The sequence below is a fragment of the Mercurialis annua genome, linkage group LG5, assembly GCF_937616625.2.
Source record: "Mercurialis annua linkage group LG5, ddMerAnnu1.2, whole genome shotgun sequence".
NCBI classification, from domain to species: domain Eukaryota; kingdom Viridiplantae; phylum Streptophyta; class Magnoliopsida; order Malpighiales; family Euphorbiaceae; genus Mercurialis; species Mercurialis annua.
Window position 1 is genome coordinate 6,156,872 of NC_065574.1, and position 16,140 is coordinate 6,173,011.

At 34.1% G+C, this 16,140-nt stretch overlaps 3 protein-coding genes across 4 annotated transcripts; 2 read left to right on the forward strand and 1 right to left on the reverse strand.

Annotated features, from left to right (window-relative positions):
* Positions 1–247: 247 nt before the first annotated feature.
* LOC126680697 (uridine 5'-monophosphate synthase) lies at positions 248–3,037 on the forward strand. Its single transcript, XM_050375866.1, has 6 exons — positions 248–1,108; positions 1,194–1,277; positions 1,845–1,927; positions 2,033–2,120; positions 2,212–2,466; positions 2,655–3,037. The coding sequence occupies exons 1-6, from the start codon at positions 335–337 to the stop codon at positions 2,781–2,783; spliced, it is 1,413 nt and encodes a 470-aa protein (XP_050231823.1). The 5' UTR covers positions 248–334; the 3' UTR covers positions 2,784–3,037.
* A 1,245-nt stretch (positions 3,038–4,282) lies between these two features.
* LOC126680698 (E3 ubiquitin-protein ligase DIS1-like) lies at positions 4,283–7,412 on the reverse strand. The gene is made up of 5 exons (XM_050375867.2): positions 7,102–7,412; positions 6,599–6,666; positions 6,041–6,262; positions 5,433–5,819; positions 4,283–4,967 (listed from the first exon to the last, which is right to left on the reverse strand). The coding sequence occupies exons 3-5, from the start codon at positions 6,245–6,247 to the stop codon at positions 4,647–4,649; spliced, it is 915 nt and encodes a 304-aa protein (XP_050231824.1). The 5' UTR covers positions 6,248–6,262; positions 6,599–6,666; positions 7,102–7,412; the 3' UTR covers positions 4,283–4,646.
* A 2,978-nt stretch (positions 7,413–10,390) lies between these two features.
* Positions 10,391–14,855, forward strand: LOC126682725 (uncharacterized). Of its 2 annotated transcripts, none has more exons than XM_050378470.2 (11): positions 10,391–10,501; positions 10,745–10,825; positions 10,911–11,065; positions 11,405–11,692; positions 11,957–12,086; positions 12,343–12,450; positions 12,566–12,668; positions 12,771–12,896; positions 13,537–13,730; positions 13,871–14,001; positions 14,440–14,855. In XM_050378470.2, the coding sequence occupies exons 2-10, from the start codon at positions 10,773–10,775 to the stop codon at positions 13,965–13,967; spliced, it is 1,254 nt and encodes a 417-aa protein (XP_050234427.1). In that variant the 5' UTR covers positions 10,391–10,501; positions 10,745–10,772; the 3' UTR covers positions 13,968–14,001; positions 14,440–14,855. The 2 variants fall into 2 exon arrangements, with proteins under 2 accessions (XP_050234427.1, XP_050234428.1); XM_050378471.2 differs by having other exon boundaries at positions 13,871–13,994.
* Positions 14,856–16,140: the final 1,285 nt, after the last annotated feature.

A 16,140-nucleotide genomic window follows, 5' to 3' on the forward strand; every position in this document is an offset into this window, starting at 1 on the left:
ATCGAGACTACTTTTACTTTAAAGACAAGAAGAAACATTTTCCATGCTAGAAAAGCTTCAAGAGCATCAAAGCTTAGCATTAGCAGCGGTAATTACAAACAGTGTTTTTTTTTTTGATAATTAATATGAAAAAGCGTTTGTGGAAGAATTTAAACCAGCGATTTTAATAATTTACTATCCAATGCTTATACGTTAGAATATGTTTTATTTCTTTAATGGCAAAAACGCCTGATAAATAAATAAAAAAACTTCTTTAAAACATAAACCCCATTCTTCATCTTTATAAACACTCCCCAACTTCACTCCACTCTCCTCACTCACAGCACTATCATCAATGGAGTCGCTAATCCTCCAGCTCCACGAAATCTCCGCCGTAAAGTTCGGAAACTTCAAGCTAAAATCCGGCATCTACTCCCCAATCTACATCGACCTCCGCCTCATCGTCTCCTACCCCGCCCTCCTCCGCCACATCTCCCAAACCCTCATCTCCTCCGTCTCCGCCGCCACCTTCAACCTCATCTGCGGCGTCCCCTACACCGCCCTCCCAATCGCCACCTGCGTCTCGCTCGACAACAACATCCCAATGGTCATGCGCCGAAAAGAAGTTAAAGACTACGGCACCGCAAAGGCAATCGAAGGCGCGTTCGAAAAGGGACAAACGTGTCTAATTATCGAAGACTTAGTTACTAGCGGCGCCTCAGTTCTTGAAACCGTCGCGCCATTACGGGCGGTTGGGTTGAATGTGACGGACGCTGTTGTTTTGATTGATAGAGAGCAGGGTGGGCGGGAGAATTTGGAGGCGAACGGGATTAAGTTGCATTCGATTATTAAGTTGAGTGAGATGGTTAGGGTTTTGAGAGAGAAGGGGAAGTTGGATGAGGAAATGGAGAGGAATGTTTTGAAGTTTCTTGAGGAGAATAAGAAGGTGGCTGCTCCGAATTTGGTTAAGGAGAAGATTGTTAAGGGTTTGAAATTTGAGGAAAGGGTTAAGTTGGCTAAGAATCCTACTGGGAAAAGATTGTTTGAGATTATGGTTAAGAAGGAGAGTAATTTGTGTTTGGCTGCTGATGTTGGTACTGCTGCTGAGTTGCTTCAGCTTGCTGAAAAAGTGAGGCATTTGGAAAAATATTGATGTGAAGTTTTGTTTGGTCTTATGTTTTTTTTACTAACTAAATTGTGATTTCTGATTGTAGGTTGGGCCAGAGATTTGTATGTTGAAAACTCATGTTGACATATTGCCTGATTTCACTCCTGATTTTGGTTCAAAACTCCGCTCGGTATAGTCTCTAAATTATTTGAGATAATAAGTCTGCTACTTTGACATGTTTCTTATATTATTGTATTTGCACCTTTTCTAGTAATTGCTGTGGGTAATTGAGATAGATTGTTTCTTAAACTAATAAAGTTAACTTTTTTCTGTTATGTACTGTGTGTTCGGGAGGAGTAAATTTAGAATAAATTACATCAATGCTTGATTGCCTGTGGAGTTCAGGTTGATAAGATAGTTAGTTAAAGACAAAGCGTGGATATGCATTTTTGTCCTTTAGATCCCCTAAAGCAGACATATTTACTAGAAAATTAATGCTTTTGTAGCTATCCACCAATCACCTTCTTTTGTTGTGTTCTACTTTTCTCATTCACATGGTTTCAGTTTGCATTATCCTTATGTGCATAACTTTCAAGTAGTTGCTTCTTCTTTGTCTACCTGTCTATTTGCCTTCAACTTCCGTCTCGTGTAATTGTTTTGGGATCAGTATCCGGACTTCTCAACAGAATTGACTGTGCATTAGTAGTTATAATGTCACTATGCAAAGATTTGGCTCATTATCTTTTATGTATTATAGATTGCAGATAAGTTTAATTTCTTAATTTTTGAAGATCGCAAGTTTGCAGACATTGGAAACACCGTGACTATGCAATATGAAGGGTGAGTTTCAGTTTCCATGCGGCTTCAGAGGGCCGTTGTTGAGTTTTCGTTTAGTAATTAGATCCATTACACTCCCCTGACATTTTCTGCCTCCGTTTTTCACAGGGGTATCTTTCATATATTGGATTGGGCTGATATAGTTAATTGTCACATTATTTCTGGTCCTGGGATTGTGGATGGATTGAAATTGAAGGTTTGGCTCATACCCTTTAAAAAATTGCAACAGCCACATGATAGGCAATCAAATACGCTTGTTATCTGACATGTGTGCGTTCCTGCTATAGGGTTTGCCTCACGGTAGGGGCCTTTTGCTGCTTGCAGAAATGAGTTCAGCTGGTAACTTTGCAACTGGAGATTATACAGCAGCAGCAGTGAAAATTGCTGAAGAACATTCAGATTTCGTTATTGGTTTTATCTCAGTTAATCCAGCCTCATGGCCAGGAGCTCCAGTAAATCCGGCATTTATTCAGGCGACCCCAGGAGTTCAAATGGTGAAAGGAGGAGACAACCTTGGCCAACAATATAATACTCCTTTTTCTGTAAGTTTTGTGCAGCTTCTCTTATATTTATACTCTTCTTAGAAGTTGCATAGCATTACATTGACGATGCCCACAATGCGCTGATCTACATCAGCCGAGTATTTTGACTCTTTGCTTTCACGCAATTCATCTCTGTAATCTCTTAAAAAATGTTTGAGCTTTAATATTTTTGGAAAACGATCTTCCAGGTGATCAATGATCGGGGTAGTGACATTATCATAGTTGGCCGTGGGATTATAAAAGCAGCAAATCCTGCAGATACAGCTCGTGAATATCGTCTTCAAGGATGGGATGCTTACTTGGCCAAATGCGTATGATTCTGAATTTTGGGTAGGTCCTGTTTTGTGCATCTCGAGTGTATTATTGTTTGTTGAGTGAATGAGGCAATTTTTGTTTAAGTTTCCAGACAGTTTGTCCGACTCCTGAATGTATTAGCAAAAGTTGATAGAATCCTATTTAACTGTCTTATTTGAGGATAATGCATAAAAGGTAGAATCTCAGTCTGTCAGCATTAAGCTTCATGAATAACCAGAGATTTTCAACTGTTATAACATTTGCAAAATTGATTGCATACTCTCCTCAATAGTCCATATAGACATTTAAACTTGTCATTTTTAACTTTTGTTCGCTACTAATCTGAGTCTTTGACTCTCTCGATTTCTTTTACACCCTAACTGCTGCAGTTTTTAGACAGGACAAGTATGCTTTGCAAGTATTATTGGTATTGGAGCTTTTGGTTGGGAGGATAACTCCGCCTTATGTGTTTATTAGATTTACATTTGCTTTGACACCTTTCTTGTTCAAAGTACTGTCGAAGTATAACCTCCATCTTTAAACTGTTATAGTATTCAAATGTTTATTTGGAAATTCAAGTTCCCAAAGTCCGCCCCTTTGATTGGATATTATGTCGAGCATTCTGCCGATGCCATTCTTTTGATGATTTCCTTAGTAATAAATTTAATGTTGAATTTTGAAAGGAATCACCAGCCTCGAGAGGTTGCCTCTAGTGTGAATCATACAAATATTTCATTAAATTAGCCTTTGATACCGTTTGTATTTGTGACAATTGAAAAAAACAGTTGAACTTCTGTCTAGATCATGGAGATGTATAGCTTGTTGATTAAATCATACTTCATCATAATGATAAAAATTTATTGCTCAGCTAATAAGCTTCATGCTAAAATTATATTTATCCAAAAAGTAAAATCCCACTGTTTCTTCTTGCCGAAATGTGTAAAATTCAACATTTGTGTCCCTATAATTGAATTGAGTCTATAGTAAGCTGGTTATTCTCCAATTGTTGACTAAAATGAAGCTTCACGGCACATTGTAGAATAAGCCAATTTGAAGAATACTAGAAGTTGTCGACTAGAATGAAGCTTCACAGCACATTGTAGAATAAGAACTTGAAGAAAAACACTAGAAAATGTGGAAGGATGACAAATCATTTCATCATCTCCGAGTGTTTTTCAAACCAGGCTAGTTTCCAGTGCCACCGGTTGAGCATCACTGGTTCAACCGGGCAGTTCAGTCCCGTTCATTAATTAATGTGTCCAACCAGCAACTCAAGAATTGATATGAGACCCAGATAACAAAAAGTTGAGTTTAATAATAACGAAAATAACTTCTTCTTTTGAGATTTTGATTCAAGTTGAGAGAGTGCATCGACCCTTTGTCCCGAAAATAAACACTAACACAACAAGAAACAAAACAGGAGACAAGGCTACGTATTTGTAGTTCCAACTTCCAACCATCTAGCATTCACCGTCTCATTTCTATTATACCTGGGTACCCGATGAAAAGTAGATCACTGCACTTGAAATAAATAAGCTGAGTTAACTTCTAGAACGGAAAATACAAGGCATTTGGATGGTCAAAATGCCCATGTCAACTAAATAGCTTTCCTAAAACTTGATGCACCAGAGTTAGTTCAACTATGTGGTCCACAATCTAAGGATAACAACAAAACAACTCCATAGGCAGCGCAAAATAGCAATTCTAAAGCTCTATAGGCTAAAACATTACAGTTACCTCACAGGCATGAGAGCAGCGTCTCCCGATCATGTATTTGATGCATAGTGAGCAAAGAGAGATTGCCTTCAGCTCAAAAAATACATGAATGGGAGACTCTTAGACTACAAAAATTTAACTAATCTATTAGCTCTAGCAGCTGAATTTAATCACTGGTCTTTCCAAATACGTCCAGTTACCCTAAGCTTTAATTCCTTACGATCACCGCCGGAGAAGAAAAGTGCCATATTGCGCTGAATGATGAGACCATCAAAACTGTCGCGAACCTTCCTGTGACTATCCCTTACGCTCCTAGGCACTCCTTGCCATACCATCTTCCTTCCATTGCCGCCCACCTCAAGGCTATAGCTGTAATTCTTCGCCTCATTATCATCACCCATAAATCGCAAGAATGCTATGTAGACTGGAGCCATTCCGAGCTGGAAAGCTTCAAAGTGTAGACAGAAGTACTGACCAAAGCAGCTAAAAACCTACAAAGAGGAAAAAGACAGACATTATGGCATGTAAGCATTCAAGAGTATGATCACTATATCAATAACACAATAATGCCTTCTGATAATTAAAGGAAAAGACGCTCTGACCAAGGGATCCTAGTGCCCAAGGCGAAAGGAGCAAGGAGAGCAGATGTCTTTTGGAATAAAGGAGCCGGAAGAAAAATCACACAATAAAAGTAATAAATTTGTATTTTGAATATAAAATAAGAAAACAAGCACAAAATAATTTAAAAGTGTAGTCTAAGTTTTGTAATTTTAGATTTATAAGTTTTTGGGTGAATAGAGCGTCTTGATATGCTCTTCCAATAACCAGAATTACATATGTATCCAACAAATTATTTGTCTTGAAATGCTCAAGCCAGGAAAAGGTTAACATTCTCTATTAAACTGGGAAAAGAATCCTAAATTGTAAAGGGTCAAAAGTACAAAGCAAAACCATACCGTTAGCATCCATGTCGCATTCTCAACTTCATGTGGATTTGATTTGACATATCGGTGATTAAATGTACTGCCACTATGCATATCAACTTTGTGATCATCCTTCAAATGAGCCACCAGATAAGGGATATCACCAATAACCGTGCATTCTGATCCAGCATAGGGGCAATTATATGGTCTATAGACACATTGTGATTCATGTTTTAGCTTGCTGTAGTAAGGGTATATCCCCACACAGCCAAAACTTTGATATTTACATGGAAGTTCAAGAGAAGCAGCAACCTTTTCTAATGCAAGACATCTGATATTACCAAGTTCATGCCTGCAGGTGGGGCATCTGTTATGAACCCTTGGTTTGCAGCCAGAACATAAAGTATGACCATTTGAACACTGCATCACAAAAACACGACCGATGAAAAAGAAAATAACACTTAGAATAAAAAACCTTATATCTTCCTACGATGCATTTGTCGCATGCCTCGTATGCATGGTATGTTTCTGTGTGCAAAATATGTTCCTCTAATGAAGAAGCATATGTTAAAACTTCCAAAGATTCACGTGCATTCTAATGTAAGTGATTAAAATGGATCAATGAAATGTATGCTGCAAACCTGATGAATTGGCGGATACATGGCATTTAAGCACACAGGGCACTCCAAAAGTTCACGGACACTGCTAGACACGACATTAGGCTTCAATGTTGTCTGAACAGGCTCATTCACAGCTTCACCAACATCCATCATGTCATCAGTTAGAGGTGGATCAATAACCTCTGGTTTATTTCGCAAGTCATCAAAAAAAGGATTTCCTGTGGCCATGCTAGATTGATCATTCTGTTTAAGATTTTAGGAAAAGTAAATCATTGTCAACATAATGAAGGTGGCTCACAAACGCATACAGATCATAGAAATTGCATGTAAAACAGAAAGGACAAAGCAGGACATAAATATCATACATGCATTAATTCACTAGAGACTCAAGCCTAGAAACCAAAGCATATCAATCAATTTGTGTTTAAAAAAACAACAAATTCAGCTGTATAAGAAGCAACCTTGTATATGTAAGTTCACCTTACCCAAATTTTACCATTTCAGATGGAAAATACAATTGGCTTTACATTTCTAAAGTGTATGCAACATGCATATAATTTCAAAGACAATAACTCTTACCACAGCTTGTTCCCAGCTCAGTCTTCTGGCTTGATATTGTGAAGCTGTTGAAGTGGTGACTCCTCAACCTAGGAACCAAAAAAAACACCTAAAACTTCATGATACTGCTCAAAGTTTAAAACACAGGAACAAACACGAAATGTGGCAGCACACTACTGCTAGGCAAATTAAACAGAGCCATTTAAGATTTCAAAATTAAAAGTTAGTTTTTTTAAGTTATTACCAAGAAGCTAATCTGCACAAAGAGCATTGAACCACAGATATTAATAACATATTCAACCCTAAAATATGTTTTTCAATTTACAATTTTAGAACTTATGAAAAACAATGATAGAATCCTAAACCCACAAGCAAATCTTGAGGGGAAAAAAACAGTTAGATCTAAGAATATTCCAAAAAGTAAAACTGAACATAATGATTAAACTTTTTTACCAATATTCCACACACAAAAACAAATCAAACATGAAAGAAATACAAAGATAAAATGAAGAAAAAGAAAGTACCTTGAGACAAGATTTTCTCGCATCAAAAACCAACAGCGCACTATATTTTATTTGGGTTCAACAACAGCGAGAAATTGGGTGTGTGTATTAAATGATAATGCAGTAAATAAGAACCAACGGAGAGGAAATGCGCGTAAATACGAGCAGAAAGAGAGAGAGAGAGAATTTCAAATTAAAGTTATTTCATTTCAATTTATAGAGAGAGAGAGGAGCGTGTAGAGAGAGAAATTTCTCGAGAAAATACAAAAAGGAAAGTCCTGGCAAATCAAAATATGTGGGTCCCTAACCTGGACACTGTTTGTTTTGTTTTTATTGCTTGCTTGTATTAAAATGGCAGCCTGGTTTTTCTAAGTTTACCAATCAAATCCCAGAAATATTTAATCTGTTTCTTAATTGAACACTCAAATCCCAGAAATTTCGAGGTGTGATTATTGATTTGATTTAAAACAGAGAGAGGCAATGGGCCGGCGGTACTGTTGGACGGCAATTGATCGGGTTTTGTGGGCCAATGTCTCTGCTACAGCTTTACCTAGCTACTCTACTATTTATACTCCAATACAAGAATATATGGTTCAAAAATAATTTTAATAATACTTAATTAAGTTGATATTTAAAATAATATTGATGGAGCTCGTTCAATTTGTATAGTTTTTGTTTTGTTTTGTTTTATCACTACATGTTTCTTGTATTTTTTTTCAAAAAGTACATTGGAATTTTCAGCATTAGTTGTAAAAATAATTAAATTGGCTAGATAAAGGCAAACTAAGCAATTTCCAAAAAGGCAGAACTTCCATTTTCGAAAAATAAATATGAAAATTATTTTAATTTGCACAAATAATTAACTAATTATGCTTTCTATAACACAATATGAGATTTTATAGAAATTAATTTGCTCAATTGTTTCAAAAAACAATTACACTCGACTATCTAATAATTAATATACATGGTGGATTAAAATCTATTAATTATTATAATTATTAATTTATTGAATATTAAATACAGTAAATCCTCTAATAATTAATACTTAATAAATCAATAATTCTAATAATTAAAAAATTTTAGGGAATCAATTTGAATATTACATCTTATAAAGTATTCAAAAAATTAATAATTCTAATAATTAATAAATTTTTTAATCCACCATGTATATTAATTATCAGAGGGTCGATTGTAGGACTTAATATTAAAATTGGTTCCCTGAAATTTTATTTATTATTAGAATTATTAATTTATGAGAATTAATTATTAGAGGGTATACTGTAACATGGAGATAGCAATTACTAATATTTTATAAATTAAACGATGATTGAAAATAAAAATAAGTATATATATTTTGAATTCAGATTACATATTTAAATTTAAATAGATACATAAAAATTATAATTAGTGAACAGAGGGTAAATAAGAATCATGTGATTTTTACGATTTAATGCATTTACTATTTTTCTGCTTTTGCAAATATTTTTCGCTTGAAGAAGTTGAACTATATTTTTAATTTTTAAAAACAAATTGAACTAAATTGAGTTTTGATTTTTGCTCGAACCGGTTGAACCAGCTGATTCGGTTTGGTCCTTAAAATATTGACAAATGAAAAATATATAGTAGAAGACTAGAAGGGAGTCAAATGGGAATGATAAGGACCACATTGACATTTTGTAGTAAAGGCTCATGAAGCAGTGTTAATGCTCCAGCAGAGCAGCATTGTAAGACAGGCAAACGTGAAGTCCCTTTTATGGGGTTTTCACATTTATTTATCTTCCCTTGTTCAAATTTTCATTTCTAAAAATATAAGTAGTTTGAATTTAAGTAAGAAAATTGTTAACTAGAGGACTTAAATAGTAATTTGTCCTCTCAACTAATAAGCAATGATTAATTAATACATAAATTAATTTTATGGAAAATTAATATATAAATTTGGTGATTATAAGCAATTATTTTCATTTTAGCAAATTAACTTATAAGTTAAGGGTTAAATTGTCAATTAAGGGGACAATTAACTTACAAATTGAAAGGTAAATTGCCAAAATAGGATAAGTTGTCCATAATTATCAAATTAGTATATTGATTTGTCTATAAGGCACCGTTTGGATTAAGGATTCTTAAAATCAATAGATTTTAAATCAATGGAATGTGAAATCCATGGATTTATAAAGTCCATCGTTTGGAATGTATTTAAAATCCATGAATTTATATGGATATATATGAAATAATTGAATGTTAGTACAATCTATCATTCATAAAAAAATGATAGATTTAAATTTTTCCACCTACTATATGAGAATTTAAATGAGAGATGTTGGAGTATGAAGAAATTTAAAAATTCATAGATTGTCATGTTATTTTTTTATAGCAAACAATGGATTTTTGCGAAATCTACGAATTGTGTAAAATTCATGAATTTTGTTCCTCTAAAAATTCTCAATTCAAATAGTGTCTAAAATTAATTTATATATTAATTGCCTATTATTTACAAGTTGAGAGAATAAATTGCCATGTAAGTCTTAACTAGAGACACCTTATTAAATTACTTAGTGCAGCTTTCTGTAAATTTACTTTTTAGATAATCTTCCAAATTTCTATTCCAGCTCCCACTTGTTTACCTTTGTTTTAACTTTCAAAATTTCTCACCTTTTTTCTTTATTTCTTTCAAAATACCCTCTTCTTTGGTTGTTTCAAATTAGAAAATGGAAATGTCATGTAATCAAAACCATAGACAATTATGATACTCATTACTCAAACATTCAAATACAATAAATATTATTATCTTCGTTTCCATGCAATTATTCACTTTTTTTAGTCCCTAAATACTTGTCAATTTCTAATAAATCACAATTTTTAAAAGTAATTTTTTACATTATCCTTATTTTTCCTTTTATTTATTGTCATTTTCTCAAGAAAATAAAATAATTAGTCATATTTTTATAATAAATAAATGAAGATATATTATAAAAATTTAGAATAGTAATTATATTTTCTTAATTGTGTAAAAAAAAGGATAATTATATTAGGACTGAAGGAGTACTATATTATTGAGTTAAGAGAAATATAGTAGTACTCCTTCAAATCGATAGAAACATTTATTCCAAAACTAAATTGTCATTTTTGAATAAGTTTAGGCACCAAATTTATAGTTACTCCCTTTTTGAAAAAATCAAACGGGTAAAACCCATATTACATTCCGGATACAGACAGACCCATAATAAAAGCCCAAATAAGAAAAGCCCAAAGATCCAGTACAAAGCCCACAAACAGAAATAAGCTTCACCGTCAAGCTCTTCGTTCTTTCTTTCTCGTTATGCTTGCTACTACTAGTGCTTCCGTGTATCACACACCGTATCGCGTCCGTCCGGCCAAATCCTTCAGTTCACCATATCACATGCTTCTTTGATTTCTCCTTCAGGTATCTCTCGTCCTCAATTCATTTTTCAAATTCCTAATTTATCCTTACCTATATAAGTTTTACTCAACTCATTTCTTAATTTTTAGTTTCTGCTATTTATTTACTGATTTTATTTTGAGTTTTTGCGCTGCTTAATAGTTTAGGTTGATTAAAATGTTTAGTATTTTTATATTTGTTCGTTAGTAATTTTTTTAAACTGAGCTTTTAATGACAGTGTGTGTTTGTTGAATTTGATAATCGCAGGGGCTCGGGTGTAAGGTAAACTGTAATCATGCCGGACGTGCAAGCTCTCGTCAACGATTTCTCGAACAAGCTTAGGAAGCGGTAATATCAATTTTAAACAGTTTTTGTTAAATTCCTGATTAGATAATTGATTATTAATGTCTATGTATTGTTTTAATGGTTGCAGTAAGATTGAGGGCTCGCAGGCTACGGCTAAGCAGGCGGCGGAAGTGTTAAGGTCGGTGATATCGCAGCAGAGAGTGCCTTATACTAATCAGGCTGGAGCTTTGGTTGATGCTATTAAGGCTGTTGGAGAGCAGTTGATTGCTGCTAATCCTATTGGTATGTTTTTGCTAATTTTCTACTTTTTTTCCTAATGACGAGTAAATGGTATGGTAAGATGCTTTATTTTGTAGTTCTTGAATTGGACTTATGTTGATTTTTATTAATTTTGAAGATTTGTGGTTCTAATTAATAGTTATCTTGGTTTTTTTATCATCAGAGAAGAACCTTCTAACACTACTTATTGGATGTACTTTAAATAGCAGCAAGCAATGGCATAATAATTTCTCTTCAGTAATCTTCTTTATAGACATTTTAATCGATGACTTGGAATTGTTTGATAGCTTGAAGACTCTTTCTCCATGTTATTGATCTTTGTATTATCTAAATATGTGGCAGAGCTGGCTGTGGGTAATATAGTGAGGCGTGTTCTACACATAATTCGGGAGGAGGATCTGTCTCTAGCAACAGCTGCTGTTGCGGGATTAAACTTATCAGCTGTAAGTGATGATGAGGATGATGGTGACCGAGATGATTACCCTGTTCTCTCAGCTGCTGCCGTTGCTGCAGCTGCAAGAAGCACTCTGCGCCCACCTTCGTTGCAGACCTTGTTGGAGGATATGCCTGACTCAGCAGCAGTTCCTCGTACTTCTTCTTCGGGAGGTGACTCTGAAGGAAAAAGCAAATGTGAGCTTCCCTATTTTATGATCTTCAACTATTTGTGCATTCATTTCTTGTGTAAAGATCCTATGTATTCTGTAAGCTTTGGCAATTATAATTCATCCATCAATATTCTTTTTTACTTAAATTGGCTGGATATTTGTTTATGATGGTGGAATGTGTAATGGCAATTACAATATTATTATTAGTGCTCTTTTTTTCTTCTTTTTAATCTTTTCTTGAAAAGATAACGTGCAGCATTGAATATTTAAGATCTTTTTTCCGTTACAGCTGCTGATAAAAGTTCTAGATCTCGGAAGCTGAAACATGATGTCATTGAAGCAGTCAATGAGCTTATTCAAGATATATCCATTTGCCATGAACAAATTGCGGAGCAGGCAGTGGAACATATCCATCAAAAGTACATTTTCCTTCTTGGCTTATGACAACTAAGTCTATTGAAAATGTTTTTAGGTTTGGTTTTTTGCACGATAGTATTAGTTTTGTGTCGGTGGTCTTAGCACGTACATGATAAGGCAATTAATAAAACTCATTGGTAGTGAAGACTTTTGATTTTCACAATTTTATAAATTGACATTTGCTACATTATATATAAGCATGAATGCATTTTTTCCATCCATTTGGTTTATTAATTAAAGCATTTCATACATTTTCAGTGAGGTAATATTAACTTTAGGCAGTTCAAGAACAGTATTGGAGTTTCTTTGTGCCGCAAAGGAGAAAAAGAGGTCCTTCAAAGTATTTGTTGCCGAGGGTGCTCCAAGGTTTGTCCAAATGGCTTGCTATTGTTTATGATGCAAAATAAACTGTTTATGCTGGTAAAATGTTGGTATTTTCTTTGGCACATAAGATTTTCATCATTAGTTGGCTCTCATTCAGGTATCAAGGGCACCTTCTTGTCAAGGACTTGGTTGCAAGAGGTCTACAGACCACTTTAATTACTGACTCTGCAGTTTTTGCCATGATTTCTCGAGTAAACATGGTATATGACTATATGAGAAACTTAACTTTTCTGTTTCTTTAGTCCTCCCATGGTGTGTTGGTGGAGTGTTCCTAATTATTTTTAGAAACTCACAATGTGAAGGTTATTGTCGGAGCTCATGCTGTAATGGCCAATGGTGGTGTCATAGCACCTGTAGGGTTGAATATGGTTGCATTGGCAGCTCAAAAACATGCAGTCCCATTCGTTGTGCTTGCTGGAAGTCACAAGGTATGTTATTGCATCTTCCTTGGAGCTGTTATACTTGAAAGAAAAAAAACATATCTTTATGCTGTAATTATTAGTTAGATTATTTTTCTGTTATCTTGCCAGGTGCCAGGTGATAAGAAAACGAAAATATTAGTTAAATAATTTTCATAAATAGAATTTTTTAATTGTTTCTTCTGTACTTATTCTTGCTAGAATGCAAATGTATCATTTTTAGTTTAATCCATATATGCGTGTGATAATTGTTCAGTACTAATCCTTGCTAGAATGCGAATGCATCACTTTTTTTGTTTCTGGACGAAGTTGTCCAGACGGGCTGGTTTTACTGAGGTATGGCCTGCCAGCTCAACTATTTGAGCCCGGTTGAGGCTAAACCCTGTTTTTAATTGCTTTTTGCTGGCCATTCATGCACCTAAACTTATACTAGTTTGGACCAAGCAAATTATTCAACTAGTTCTCATATTTGTTGACTATTAATTGCCTGTCATGGCAGCCTGCTAACGGAGTTGGGTCATTCTGCTATTTCTTAATTTAAATTGACGTCAACATAAACCCAATATGTTATCATCTCTAGTCCTCCTTGGCGGACTTAACATACCTTACCTTAAAGTCTTTTGACAGAGCTGTTTTGTCCAAATGGCAGTTGTGCCCCTTGTATCCACACAATCCTGAGGTATTACTGAATGAGTTGAGATCCCCATCTGAGCTGCTGGATTTTGGCGAATTCTCAGATTGCTTGGATTTTGGGAGTGGCAGTGGGTCTCCTCTTCTTCATGTTGTAAACCCAACATTTGACTATGTTCCTCCGAAGCTTGTCAGTCTCTTTATTACCGACACGTAAGTTTGTCTTCTTTCTAGACGGATCCAGATTTTAATGCACTTCTTTCACATCAAGTTTACTGATCGTCATATGGAGCTTGCACTAAGTATATGAATAACTCATACAATTTAGTCTAATGATACTAATTGCTTCACAGTGGAGGGCATAATCCATCATACATGTATCGCCTTATTGCTGATTATTACTCTGCGGATGATTTGGTGGTGCAACGAAGACCTGCTTCAAGGAATTGATTCCCACTGGTTTACTAAAAGAATCTAGTAAGTAGTAAGTATTATGATTTTTCTTCTCCTTTACCCTTAATATTTGTTTTTATGGTTATGCTTGGTTTAGATTTACTTCTGTATGGTAGCAATTATCATAGAATACATAACTTTCACTTCAACCTTGTAATGTTGCATGCATACTGCCAAAAGCATCCCCTCGAGTATAAAACTGCTACATTTCCCAAAGATCATTTTGGTACCATCTTTCACTATGATCACAATTACTATACCACTAAAGTATCATATATTCTGTAAAATGGCGCAAATTTTCCGTTCTTCCAAGTTTTCCTATTAGAATATATACTTTCATTTTGCTTGTTTGTATTAGGATTTCTTTTGCTTATGAGAAGTTCAACAAAATTGAATTTTTTTCGAGCATTGTATGTCCATGGCATCAAGATGGCAGCTATTGTTGACATTTTTCATTTTCAATTTTCAGGAAGTTTAGGAATGATGTCGTAAAGACGAGGAAGGAATGATTGAAGATTATAGCTCACTTTGAGATATCATGTTAATTTCCATTAATCAGTATGAGAAAGCAGAAGTATTAGATAATAGTGAGGTGGAAAATACTTGCCGACGGCCTGGGAACTTATTTTTGTGGTTGTGACAGAGGACCACCGATTGAGAGTGATGTAGTTGTGAATTTTGTACGTTATTACAGATATGCACAGAGACGAATCAACCATTTGTTGTATGCAATTTCTACTCAGATTCGAGAGTAGTACCTTGTACGGTGGAGACTGTATAGTTTGAGTGTGTTCTTTTACTACCATAGATAAAAGTAAACAATTTTTGTTAGCATAATATTATAATGTTTAACATGACGGGGAATACCTGCTATTTTTTGTTGTATTTTTGTCTAGTTCGCTTGTTCAATCTAATGAAAGCGGTTCCAGTATTTACCACACTTGAAACTGCATTCAATTAAAACTGATTTTTTTTTTTTAAAATCAAATTGAACTTATAAAGAAAGAATTTCTCTCAAATCGAACCAAATCAGTCCATTGGGTTGATTTTTCTTAGTTGGGTTCAGTTTGTAATAAAATCATCGAAGAATTAAGTTAGACCTGGTTCAATCGATAGTCAGTTTGGTTCGTTTAAAAATATGATTCAACATTTTTGAATCAAACAAATTTTTTGTCTCTCTTGCTACAAGTGTGTTCTTCAACAAAGGTTTTGATCTCCTTTTAAAAGACCTTAGAGCCTTTGATTGTCGTAGTAATTTTTTTTGTAAAGTTTAATATAGGCGGTTCCATGCTGGTAGGAACCATAAGACCGAATGTAAATGATTGGCTATTGCAGTGAAGACCACATGCTTCAATCAGGTCCTACACTTTGGAAATTTTGGTTGTATGCACTGTACAAAACTGGTTTTACTATAATACAGTACGAACTCTTTTATGTGTATCTTTTTCCAACTTTCTACTACAATCTCTTAATGAGGCTAGAAAGATTGTCAATAGTGAAGAAATCTCTATTTTAAATTTTTGACAAATCTATTGATAACTTGAATATTTCCAAAATATAGGACTAAATTTATAGAAATCTAAATTTACAAATGTCAGTCAGCATGTGATTCCAAGACTTATTAATTGAAGCACATGGTTCTGGATCACTTACTTAAAGAAAAATTACAACAACAATCAAAGACTTTGAAATCTTAGGGCATCTCTAACCCAACTCTAAAAGTAAATTGGATTCCACCATTTGAAGTTAACCAACCCCAACCCAACTCTAAAAATTCATTTTTTTCCAGAGTTTTTGAATAGTAAACTTTATATATAGAGTTTCACTATTCACAACTTTATAAAAATTATTTTGTACTTTTTTAAATTTATAAATTACTAGTTTAACCCATTAACTTTAATCTATACAATTATGTCCTAGTATATTCAAATATTAAAAATTTATATCTTTATTATTATATTTTTTTTAACTTCTAATAAAATTATAAATGTTAAAAAACCGCATATATTATAAATTAATAATATATTAAATTAACAAAAAAATATTTTAATAAATAATATAAACAACTGTAAAAATAAAGATTGAGATTTTAAAATTCTTTTAAAGCGGAATTAGAATTTCAAACAAGTTAGGGATAGAGAACAAAGACACAAGAAATTTAGAGTGGTTC